Source organism: Odontesthes bonariensis, chromosome 4, assembly GCF_027942865.1.
Source record: "Odontesthes bonariensis isolate fOdoBon6 chromosome 4, fOdoBon6.hap1, whole genome shotgun sequence".
In the NCBI taxonomy this organism is placed as follows: Eukaryota; Metazoa; Chordata; class Actinopteri; order Atheriniformes; family Atherinopsidae; genus Odontesthes; species Odontesthes bonariensis.
In genome coordinates, this window is record NC_134509.1 from 9174311 (window position 1) to 9186936 (window position 12626).

General features: G+C 44.3%; 1 protein-coding gene across 1 annotated transcript in view; it reads left to right on the plus strand.

The window, feature by feature from the left end:
- Positions 1 to 12626, plus strand: part of polq (polymerase (DNA directed), theta) — an 18840-nt gene continuing 6214 nt past the window's right edge. Inside the window, exons 1-20 of the mRNA XM_075462830.1 lie at positions 1 to 1213; positions 1358 to 1466; positions 1563 to 2035; positions 2151 to 2389; positions 2983 to 3159; positions 3265 to 3395; positions 3508 to 3664; positions 3932 to 4043; positions 4136 to 4337; positions 5535 to 5676; positions 5855 to 6001; positions 6130 to 6342; positions 6418 to 6560; positions 6730 to 6919; positions 7104 to 7246; positions 7422 to 7615; positions 8055 to 8179; positions 8506 to 8749; positions 9400 to 10936; positions 11032 to 12490. Of these exons, the coding sequence (XP_075318945.1) occupies positions 1149 to 1213; positions 1358 to 1466; positions 1563 to 2035; positions 2151 to 2389; positions 2983 to 3159; positions 3265 to 3395; positions 3508 to 3664; positions 3932 to 4043; positions 4136 to 4337; positions 5535 to 5676; positions 5855 to 6001; positions 6130 to 6342; positions 6418 to 6560; positions 6730 to 6919; positions 7104 to 7246; positions 7422 to 7615; positions 8055 to 8179; positions 8506 to 8749; positions 9400 to 10936; positions 11032 to 12490 (6202 nt within the window). The 5' untranslated portion in view covers positions 1 to 1148. The remainder of the gene's footprint in view (positions 1214 to 1357; positions 1467 to 1562; positions 2036 to 2150; positions 2390 to 2982; positions 3160 to 3264; positions 3396 to 3507; positions 3665 to 3931; positions 4044 to 4135; positions 4338 to 5534; positions 5677 to 5854; positions 6002 to 6129; positions 6343 to 6417; positions 6561 to 6729; positions 6920 to 7103; positions 7247 to 7421; positions 7616 to 8054; positions 8180 to 8505; positions 8750 to 9399; positions 10937 to 11031; positions 12491 to 12626) is intronic.

Sequence of the window (12626 nt, forward strand, 5' to 3'; positions counted from 1 at the left end):
CGAACTGTTTGTACATGAAATGTGCTATACAAATAAATTTGATTTGATTTGATTTGATTTGATACTTAATATGGGGAAGTTTCACCATTTCTTTCTTAAAGTTGGAGGGGCAACACTTTCTAGCAACCTGAATTAGTCAGAATCTGTGTCCCCTGTCTTTATAGCCCAGATTCTATTCTATCATAAGATGGTTTATTTTATATATATTTCAGATCATGCTATCATAGATCATGCTGAATAACTCCACTAAATATGACAAAGTTTAATCTTTTTTATTAAAGTTAGAGGGGGATAAAGATTCTGGTGGGGTGGACTAAATCTGTATCCCCTCTCTATGAAGCACAAATGGCATCACAGTATACAGTGTTTTATTGTGCTATTTTGCTCTATTTGCTTTGTAGGGGACACACTTCCCATCAGGTACAACTACCTTGCTTCAAAGCTCAGCTTGTTTATCAATAAGTCCATCAGAGACATTTAGGTATTCCTAAAAAAAATTGTTGAACACAGACTGAATTAGTTCAGTTCCATGCATTAGCTATTTTACCAATTGGAGCAAGCGATTCAGAAATTGCTCATAATGACAAATGTCACATTATTTACTCATTTATTTTCCGCTCACAGCCCACAAACAGTATCTATCCACAGCCTGACCTCTACTTTCATACACTCTATTGCTCTAAATTTTCACATTTGGGAATCTAATAATGTCACGATCATTTTAGTAACTGAACGACTTATTTACCTACAAAAGCTTTGATCAATAAACACTGAGTCAACATTTAGTATTTCCACTAATCAGTTTTACCTCTAATTGTGCACGCCGATTAGTTGGAAGTAGTAGAAGTGATGGTACTGGGAGAACTGGTAGCACGTGGGAACTGTAGTAGGTGCAGCCTGTTTCCCGTAGGACAGATTTAGTGAAACACCGGTGTGGCACTCCGGCGGTCTTTTTGATTTCTGATTTGTTTAGCACTGCGCACCACAGCGTTTATACTCAGCTGCCAAAATAACTCATTGGATAGAGACACTTGTGTTCAAAAACATCAAATACAGTTTATAACCCCGTGAGAAGAGTTAGTTGGATGTCATGTTAGTTAAATTACACTTCCTCAAGCGTTTGTCAACACCAGTGCAACATCTTCGACATGACCTCGGGTCCTCCAAAAAAAAAATGTTACATGGGACAGCACCAGATCAAAGGGAAAAAAAGGTAAGTTTGGACAACACTTTACTTTTGTCGCTGATTGATTTAGAAGAATTGCGATTCTTCCTGTTGCCTGGAAACCTCTTCCAGTGTTGTTAACTAACGTACGTCAGTAGTGCCTGTGTTAAAACGTCATATCTCTGAGCACAGCATCCGAGGTAATGATGAGCCACCCGACGGAGACAGACTGTTGCAGGACACACGCTATCTGTCAGACAAAACAAGCAAATTGCAGAACATAAGCAGCGATGGCAGCATTGTGAGTCAGAGTTTTCCTAAAACTTTTTCCGACAACTCTTCAACTCCTTCGACTGAAAATATGACATGTATTATTTTTTTTATCTCCTTGTGTTAGGCTAAAGGAGCTGGGTTGCAGCCGGGGGAATCCTCCTTAGCTCTCGATGAAGAGATGCTGCAGTGTTTGGAGGCTGCTGATCCTGCGAAGGCCGCTTGCTCAACAACACTGAACAGACATGCTCAGAAAGAACCGGGTTCAGCAGCTGCCTTTGCTCCTCCTCGACCCCTTGTGTCGAGTGCACATGAAAAAAAGGAGAATGACTTAGTGCAGACGAGGGATGGAGCATCTCCACAGCCCACAAATGGGAGACCCAGTGGAGGCCCTAGTTGTCAGGAGGGAGACTGTGGGCGTAACGGGGATTGTAAGAGACCCGGATGGAGAACTGACTGCAGAGACCTTGCTCAGAAGCTTCTCTTCAGTGAGGACTCTGGGGATGTGAATCATCCTCAGGATCAAGAAAACTTCCATTCAAAACCTGCATCAGTGTCTACCAAGCCTCTGCCTTGTCAGAAAGCTGTCAGCTCCAGCATGTAAGTCTTTACCTAGATGTTAAGTAAGTTTAAGATGTGTTTTACCTTAATTTTGATTACCTGCTTCCATATTCTTCTGTTCGCGTTTCCATACTCGCTCTTTATATTTAAATAGGCAGACACACAGAAGAAAGAGCTCTCCTCCTAGCAATAACAAATGTCAGTCAAGTACGGATGCTGCTGACCCACCTCTGGATGTATCCAGGGACTACATCTTGTTCAGCCCCACACGTCTTGCAGCAGCTGCGAAAAAGGCCAAACTCCAGCGATCGCTACAGAATCAATCCGCCTCTGTGCTCACAGTGCCCACTGGCCTGGAGCTCAGCACTCTCAGTGACACTCTACCTCAGCCAGGTGAGGTGCTTTGAGCACAACCGGAAAAACCTTCTTCTTCTATTCGTGTCTCTGTCCTTATTTAGCTTATTTTTTTTATCCCTTTCACATTTTGTCAGGCTAGACTAAATTGCCATGATGAGAAAAAATGCAGAGGTACTACGGTATATGTTATACACATGTTATAGGGACTCACAATTTGTAAGCACGAAGACAAAAAAAAAAAGAAGAGTATAAAGCCTCGAAAGCAGATTCGATGCACAGATCCTCCTCAAGGCAAAGCTTAAAGACACACATTTACACTCTTATTTCAATTCGTATCTGTCCTTTAGTGCTGTTTGCAAACAAGGCTTCAGTTAAACGAGCCAGAGGAAAGGCAGGTTTTTATAAATATATATATATATATATATACACACACACACACACACACACACACATAGCAGCCAGGAAGCTCAAAAATACTACAGATAAATCAGAGTGGTGGTTAAAAAATAACTGGTGAACACACTGAGCTATTGAAGCAGATAGCCACATTGCAGGCTTGATACACAAGATTTCTGTCAATAGTCTGACCTTAGTGGTGTGTAACAGCGGGACCTTCTGCTCTACTGCAGGCACTGCCTTCTGTGCTCCCGTGGAGCAAGCTGAAAAGCTGCTGTTATCCAGCTGGGGTTTACCGAAGCCCGTTCTGGAGCGCTACCAAAAACACGGAGTGACTCATATGTTTGAGTGGCAGGCCCAGTGCCTCACTGTGGGAAAGGTGCTGCAGGGGGGGAACCTGGTGTACTCGGGTAAGGAGCGCAACATTTGTTTGCAAAGTGATTCGTAGAGCAAAACGTGTTGGCTCGTTTATTTATTTATTTGTGCTTTTTTTTTTCTTTCATCGCTGAATTCAGCACCCACCAGTGCCGGCAAAACTCTGGTGTCAGAGCTGCTGATGCTGAAGCGCGTGCTGGAGACCAAAAGGAAAGCTCTCTTCATTCTGCCCTTTGTTTCTGTGGCCAAAGAGAAGATGCACTACCTTCAGGTGAGGGAGAGGTGGGCAGACAATTAAAAGGCACGCCTTTTTTTTTTTTTTGGATTGACAAGTGCACCGTTTGTGTTAAGATGTCACTCTGATTGGATCTCTTTCCTCGTAGAGTGTATTTGAAGAGGCAGGAGTTCGTGTAGAGGGGTACATGGGCAGCACCTCGGCCGCTGGAGGGTTCAAAACACTGGACGTGGCCGTTTGCACCATAGAAAAAGCAAATTCTCTCATTAATAGGCTCATCGAAGAAGATAGCATGGGTCTCTTAGGTATGGCGACTGTGGTAATTGTGCATAGCCAGTTTATTAATTAGTCACTTGAAAGAAAAGTGATACCAGACATTGGATAATTGTTACTTCTAACAATCTCCTAAATTCCTCCATTTTATGTCACTGCATTATGACTGTATTACTAACAGAAGATACTCTAGTAGAAATACTTGTTGCTTGTGGCTCTGATTGTGCATGTTAGAACATAGTAGAACATAGATTGGGAGTTTATGGCGGTATTACGAAGTGTTATCTCTGTGCTGCTAGGTATGGTGGTTGTAGATGAGTTGCACATGGTTGGAGATTCTGGAAGAGGATACCTGCTGGAATTGCTCCTGACCAAAATCCGCTACATCGCCCAGAAACGGAGCACCACAGGGTCTGTGATCTTTGATCTTCTGACATTTTCTTTCCAAAAAGCTTTTGCAAATTCAATTCTTCTGGCACATGTGCTAATTAGTCTTTCTACAGATCTCTGTCTGAGGGTGTTCAGGTAATCGGCATGAGTGCCACTTTGCCAAACCTCTCACTCCTGGCGAGCTGGTTAGGTGCAGAGCTTTACCAGACAGACTACAGACCTGTGCCCCTGCACGAACATCTTAAAGTTGGCACGAACATCTACGACAAGAGCCTCTCTGAGGTCCGGCAATTCACCCCTTCTCTCCATGTTAAGGTAACTGAAATGGATTACGGTTCAGAGATGATGCAGTTTACAATAATGTGACTTATGTGAATAAAATGACAGTTCAATGGCTTTATAAATATTTGAAACTACATGTTTTCATATAAATAGAACAAAGACAGTATGCCATATATTTAAACCCAGAATTATTCTTGCTTCTTTTTTTTTCACGTGAATTTATTTTGAATTTGATGCCGGCTCCCTTTGAAAAGGGGCCACTGTGTCCCATCACCTTTCGTTTAGCAGCACTCTGTAAGTGTTTGGGAACTGAAAACACCAGTAGCTATGGTTTTGAAAGTGAAAGATTTCCCATTTTTGCCTAATGATTGTGAGCAGACTGTTTGTTAGTTTTGTTTTTTTTAACAACGAGACAAATGGCTTTTAAAGGAGTGACAGGTCTGGACTGCACACAGGACAGTTTAGCACCTGTATGTGCAGAAAGTGTTTGGGCCTCATGTTGCTGAAATGAGGGACGCCTTCCCTGAAGAAGATGTCATCTGGATGGCAGCGCTCCAAAGCCTGGTGATGCTGGTTTACCGAACTGGTCCTTCTCTCTTTTGGCTTTTTACTATTACAAATTGAATGTATAACTGTGCTTATTTGAGATAAGCTTAGTGAAACTTAGGGAAAGTCCAACATTTCCACTATAGGGACGGACTGACTGAAACTGCAGTCGTGACCGACCTGCTTCTTGTTTTTTCTAAAGGTGATGTGTTTTCAGTGGGGTTCCTAACTTAATTCAGTGACTTTTTCACCACAGAACCGTGCCTGTTTTTAACACGGCGTTGACAGCCCGATGGCCTGAAGATGACCTCGTCCCACGCAAAAGAAGCTCTCTTTACTTCTGACAGACTCATCGTCTCTGTGATGTGTTTTAGTCTTTCTATATCCAATAGCACAACTGTTGCTGGTTAGTCTAATTAGTTGTGAGATGTTCCACAAAATGTTTGCTTTTATTCCTTCAAGCTTTTCTCAAGAGGTTCTGGCATCAAATTCAAATGAGCATATGTTTAAAGACAGATAGCGCTTGAGGATTCACTCACTGAACTAGAATGTTCAAAACACCTGCAAACCGTCGCTTTCCATTTTTCACAATGTCATCAACAGGTGAACAGGGGTTGCGGTTGTTTTGCTTTTCTATGATTTTCTCATGCACAGTCGTTTGACTGTCTGCTCCTCTGTTTACAGGGTGATGATGACCACATTGTGAGCTTGAGTTACGAGACGGTCAGAGAGGGCCACTCGGTGCTCCTGTTCTGCCCTTCAAAGAACTGGTGTGAGAAACTGTCGGATTCCATCGCTAGAGCGTTCTATAACCTCAGACACACCGGTATGAGAAAGTCAAATAAGAATAAGAGCAAGATTGTGTACCACGTATCAAATGTCATAATGGGCTGAAGTAAAGCTGTAGCTTCTTTTAAAGATTAACGATTTTAAGGGAAGTTTGAGCGTGTCATGCTTTAGTAAACCGTGTCTAAAACTTTTCAGTTGTCTTGTCTTTGCTCCAGATCGTCAGGGCCAAGCGGAGCCTCAGCCGGTGTGTCTTAATCAGGAGGGACTAGCAGATGTAACAGCCCAGTTGAGACGAACTCCGGCTGGTTTAGACCCCATCCTGCAGCGCACTGTGCCGTGGGGGGTGGCGTTCCACCATGCTGGTGAACACATTCATGTAACCCTTTAATAACAGCAAAGCTTAAATTGAATGAAGATTAGTTTTTTTTCTCCTTTTGTTTGTTTTTTGCATGTATTTCTGTTGAATTTCAGATGAAATTTTGCTCTGCAGGTTTGACATTTGATGAGCGCGACGTGTTGGAGGGAGCTTTTCGTCAGGGCTTGGTCAAAGTCCTGGCCGCTACCTCTACCCTCTCTTCAGGGGTTAATCTTCCAGCTCGCAGGGTCATCATCCGAACCCCAACTTTCAATGGACACCTGCTGGACCCGCTCACATACAAACAGATGGCTGGACGGGCAGGGAGAAAAGGAGTGGACACTACAGGTACGGAGCAAAAAAAAAAGCTATTTTGGGTGTCTGCAGTATCTTTTCTTTGACATCGTATCATTCTGTTCATAGGTGAAAGTGTGTTGGTGTGTAAGCAGGCAGAGCGCCAGAAAGGTATTAGTCTCCTTAAAGGTGCTCTACAGCCGATCAGCAGCTGCCTGGTGAGAAGGGAAGGTGAAGGTGTCACAACTAGCATGCTACGAGCCATCCTGGAGGTATGATTAATATCTAACTTAAACTGGCAACAGTGGAAATTAAATCCCCTCTTATGCATTAGTTTTTGGTATGTTTAACTGATATACAGTCAAAGGTAGTTTACAAATACCTGCATCAAGAAGTCGGCAATTGTTTTATGTCCCGTTTTCACGTCACTTTAACTCCCAGATAATCGTTGGCGGTGTGGCCAGCACTCCACAGGATGTGGGGTTGTATGCTTCGTGTTCACTTTTAGCTGCCAGCCTGAAATGTGACGGCAAGAAAGAATCTAATGAAGAGACCAACAGAGGAGCTATTGAGGCCTGTGTTGAATGGCTGATGGAGAATGAATTCATTAGTATTCTGAAGGAAGGGCAAGGTAATGTGACAGTTCTGTTTGTGCTGTCATACTCAACCTTTACTTAAATCACCTCTAGTGGTGTGCTGATCAACTGATAACAACGGATATTTGACACTTTAGTCATACTTCTCCAGTGCTCTTTGATCAAAGCTTTCCTTTTTTTTATTTTTTAACTTTTTCTCTGATGCCTTTGCATTTCCAGATGAGCGCTACTGTCCAACCCAGCTCGGAGCTGCGACCCTTTCTTCGTCCCTCTCTCCTCCAGAGGCTCTGGGAATTTTTGCAGATCTCCAACGGGCCATGAAGGGCTTTGTACTAGAAAATGATTTGCACATTCTCTATCTGGTACACATATTTTAACTTTATTAAAAGAACTACTGGTGACTATATGCTTTCCCTTGATCTTCCTAATACACGCTGTATAGCGTATCAGTTCTTATTTTTTTGGTAAAACTAACAAAAGTGTTAAAAAAAAAAAAACAGTCAAAAGCATGAAGTCCTGTGTCTGAATCCTACTCAGATCACACCACTGTATGCGGAGTGGACTACCATAGACTGGTATCAGTTCTTCTGTTTGTGGGAGCAGCTACCGTCATCGATGAAGAGAGTGGCAGAGATGGTTGGTGTCCAAGAGGGCTTTCTTGCACGATCTGTCAGTGGAAAACTTGTTGCCAAGACAGAAAAGCAGCGTAGACAGATGGCCATTCATAAACGGTAAGTCGCACATTTGTTGTGTTTATTGCACAGAAGGTACATGCACACGCTGCCTTTGTTAACAGTCCCTTGCGTTTACTTTTCTTGTTCCTTTTTACCAGGAATTTGCTGTTTGTAATATTACATCCAAATGTGTTTTTGAAAACAGTTGAAACATTTAACAAATTGAATTTTCCATTTGCAGTTATCAGTTTCAAAGATACCTGAAAACTATACTTTGATTTAGCACATCGGCCTTCGAGTAAATGTTGCGTGCAAAGTGTTTAACGGTGTAGTTTGGGTGAGAGAAGATTTAATCTCGCTGCATTTATGGTACCGAATTACTTCATTCTGTTCATTTGTTCTTTGTGTGCTCAGTGATCCCAATCATTAAGGTGATTTCATACAAGCTGAAAAACCCAACTGATGCGTGTGCCCCTTCTTTTTAATCTCTCCTCAGGTTTTTCACCACTCTTGTTCTACAGGATCTGGTGAATGAGGTGCCTTTGGGAAATGTTGCATCTAAATACAACTGCAATCGCGGGCAGCTACAGTCCCTCCAACAGTCTGCTTCCACATACGCAGGTACGCACGTGAAAGTGTTGAGACTAATAAAATATGCTGCCTTTTAACTCTCTGCAAAGATGTGTTCAACAGGAAGGGCAATAACAACTTGAGCAGCTTATAACAAGAGGCAGCATCACTTTTGACATGATTTTTTTTTTAAATGGTCCTATTTTAAGACTTGGAGGTTAGATATCTAAATGTGGCTCACACCGAGTTTCTCTGGGTCCGCATCGTCTGAATGACCTTTGCTAATCTATGTAAATGCAGCAAGAAAGTTAAAGAAGGACAAGACAACCTCACTGATGGAAAATGACTCAGAGACACTTTTTTGGTCGTTCCCTCAGGTATGGTAACAGTATTCTGCAAGCGTCTGGGCTGGCACAACATGGAGCTGCTGTTGTCGCAGTACCAGACCAGGCTGAGCTTCGGGGTCCAGAGGGAGCTCGTCGACCTGGTCAGAGTGTCCCTTCTGAATGCGACGCGAGCCAGAGCGCTCTACGCCCAGGGTCTCTGCACTGTTGCCGAACTAGCCAGGGCTACTGTTGCTGATGTGGAGAAAGCCTTGCGGAATGCAGTCCCATTTAAAAGGCAAGTGTGTGTCAGGATGTGTATTCCATTAAAATGTAATGCAGAGGAACCGTTCTAGTCTCTAAAGAACGCATCGGTTCATAGCGTAGTGCTTCTAAAAAAAAAAAAAAAAAAAAAAAAAGGCTTCTCATGCAATATGGAACACTGTATTTCAAAATGTTCTTTTAGAAGCTTTCTGAATCAGCCTGACTTACCGATCGTGCCATTTCAGAATATAAACACTATGATAAAAGATAAAGCTAAAAATGGCAACAAGAACTTGCTGTAAGACTGCATTTTATTTCCAGGCTAAACCTAAACCCAGAGTCACTGCCTCTCAGTGGTGCCTGGTAGATAAGTCATAGAGGCCGTGAAGACATCAAAGTGTTATAATGGAAAACTTACTCAATTTTTAAAACCATTTCACTCAGAAATCCTTTTAGTTTAGGCTGCTACCCAAGCTGGACCCCAAAAAAGCACCCGAAAACTACTGATGAATAGAGCATCAACGGTACACTGAATCAAAACTACAAATTCATTTAGATGTAAAACTTTATCAAAGTCTGAACTTTGCAAACCAAAATGTCTACAGTCACTTCCGTGTACAAGCCACAACTTGATTGTCTCCGATAACACATGTGGGGATCCATTTCTATTCTCTCTCTATTCAGTTCTAAGCGTGCTGTGGATGAAAGTGAAATGGAGGCAGCAGAGAGACGAAAGCTCCGCTGCGTGTGGGTGACGGGTGGACGGGCTCTAACAGAAGAAGAAGCAGCTGTTGAGATAGTGTCTGAGGCGAGGCTCCTCCTTCAAGAAGACCTGGCTCAGTTAGGAGTTCAGTGGGAACCAGCAGCTTTTCCTCCAGGGGCCCTCCCTGTCTGCAGCCCTGACGATCGTCCCTCGAGGGACTCAGACTCCTCGTCTGACTTTCAACTCAGCACACACGATGTGCAGAAAGACGGCTCTGAAGGGCATCAAAAGAGAAGGCGGAGAAAGAGCGGAGTCACTGACAAGTATAGCGAGAAAGATGTTAACAATGCCAAGAAAATGGATGAAGGGAAAAGAGGGCAAGAAGGAGACGCCAGAAATGAAGACACTGCTGAACCAGAAATCAGCCAAACGGAGGGACAAGTTCCAGTAGAGAGGGCCAAAGAAAAAAGAAAAATGGAGGCAAAAAAATCAGAGCATAACAGCACAGAAAATCGAGAGGAAAAACCCGAAAACAAAGGGTCAGAACAAGAAGGAGAGACGAGTAAAGGAAGCACTTCAATCAGACCAAAGAATCAGTTGAATCAGCCTGCTGCTGAAAAGAGCTTAACGCAGGAGTTGGCTGAGATTGTATCCAGCCCCCTACCTCAGCCGCTACCTCAGCCGCTGCCTCAGCCGCTGCCTCAGCCGCTGCCTCAGCCGCTGCCTCAGCCCTCACCGTCTCCGGCACCACCCCCACGCTTTAGAGCCCTGATATCCCGGCATGAGCAACAACAGAGTGTGTCTGCATCCACAACAGAGGGCCTCACAAGACTCGCTACCTCATCTTTGCAGCCAGGCAGACTAAAGCACTCTAGAGCTTTAAGCAAAGTCCTCCAGTCCATACAAACTGACAAAAGCCCACAAGATGATGTAAGGGCTGCTGAGACATCATACTCAAAACCCACAGTGATTTCCTCTGTCCAAACTGCAGCACCTTTAAGTCAGGTGCATACAAATTCTATTCTTGGCCCTGTGCAAAGAAACCCTCATGCTCTTTCTGCGACTACACAAACAGATATGGCAGACTCTCCGCTGTCCGTCTCTCCTGCCTCGGTTCCCTTATTCTCTCCCGAGGCCAAACGAAGACGGGTTGATGCTGCAGAGGTAGATAAGTTTTCATCACCTGAGCTGTACGCAGGCGATAAAACAGATGAAGATGAGGGACAGGTTAACGTGGGAGAAGAAAGTTTCGGGGACAGCTTTGAACTGGACACTCAGACAGAGAGAATAATCGTTCAACAGGCGTACGGATGCAGGGTTCAGAGTGATGGAGGTGCAGCTCAGTTGGTAGAACTGCAAGAGGTAAGAGAAGAGGAAAGGGTGGGAGCAGCCGTAGAGACAGTGGGAAACCTAGATGAGAGAAAGAGTGACGGTGAAGGCTCGAACACAACATCTCCAAGATTTAATATTTCTCTCACAGATAGCCAGATGGCGCTCATCCTAAACACCAGCCACCAGGTAAGTGACTGTAATCCCCCGCAATGAGAAGGCCATGAGTACAGTTAAGTATTAAGCTTCCATAAAAATCTAAAACTATGATCCTGTTTTCACAGCTATCCCCTGCTCCAGTTTCTAGATATGAGGTGGATGGAGATAAAAATGAAGACGCGCTCGATGATCAGCACCCTGAGGCTAATCAAGCTGCTTCGGAAAGTCCTAATAGAAGCAGCAGCTTCCTGTTTGACAGCATGTGTGACAGTCCCGTAGGGGCAGCTCTGAAGCCACACCAGGTGCCTGACCTACCAGATGAAGAAGAATCTGCCAGCCAGGAAGTCAGAGTTGAGTGTCTTCTTCCAGTGACCCATCAGAGACGTCACAGCGAGCTTCTTGCCAACCAGGAAGCTGAAGAGCAGGAGGCAATCCAGTGGGGCGAGTCGTCCTTTAACCTGTCGGAGTGGGGTGACTCGCTGTTGGTCGGTGAACACTTTTTGGAGAGACGGAGTCTGTTGAGACACACAGAGAGAACTGAAAGGGAGCAGGAGGTGCAGCAACCAAACATAGACTGTCAAAATGAGCGCGCCGAGGAGAAAGATGTCGATCCTGGTGAGAGAAACGAAATGATTCACGAAGAGGGTGAAACTGCAAAAGAGGCAGAGAGGAAACGAAATGAGGAAAAAGAAGAAGAAATCGATGCTGTATTTTCAGATAATGCAGTCCTAAGACATTCGCCTGTGCGAAATGCACCAGAAAGTGCGTTTTATTGCAGTCCAGGTTTACAGGAAATCTTTGACCGGTGGCCGAGTATGACTGACCAACCCGGCCCCACAGCCTATCAAACGCAAGCTGCTGCTACAAACACAGCAGATGCTCCACCGCTACCACAGCCAGCGATACAACAGGTCAGAAAAAGGAAGAAGTCACAACAGCACGATGCTGCGAAGAATGACTCCCAAAAAGGCAAAGAGAATGTAACAGAGAGACCAGGCTCTGCTTGTGACCTCATTCCCCCAACCCAGGAAACGCCATCTGTCACGCCGAGAGTCAAACGGGCCACCTCATTTGTCCAGTCGACTGTCACCACTCGGCCACTCGGACAGTCAACTCCTTCAAACCCCTCTCGAGAGGAATCGGCAAATATAAAATGTCCTACATCTCACACAGGAAACAATGTGTCTGCTTCTGACAGTAAAAATGAGGCAAATGTGCTTCCAAAAAAGGAACTGAAGTCTGTCCCACGCCTAAGTTCAAATACCAAACCATTGCTACACAGTAGCAAGGAGCGCAGTCATCCCACAGAGTGTGCTTCTCCTCCCTCACCCCAGCCCAAGCCTCCCTCTGACACAGAGTCTCCTGAGACTCTTGAAGGCTTCACCCTTCAGTTGTCCCAGGATGCATCGCTCTGTTCTAGCAACTCCGAGACATTCTCCATCATAGACGTGGCAAGCAATAGGCGCCTCTTTGACACTTTCATTAAAGAATGGAAAACAAAGAAGCGATACTCTGTGGCTTTGGCCTGCGAGGAGAAGCACAGACAGCAGCCCGAGGCGGAAATAGGAGGGAAACACAAGAGAGGTAACTGAAACACGTGAACAAATCTCACATCTTCATATAGTATTTAAAGTATGGCCAGCCCTCGCCTCATTGTCTGACAACTATTTCTGTAGGGAAGTCTTTATTTTATTACATTTTTTTCAGCTACAACACAACT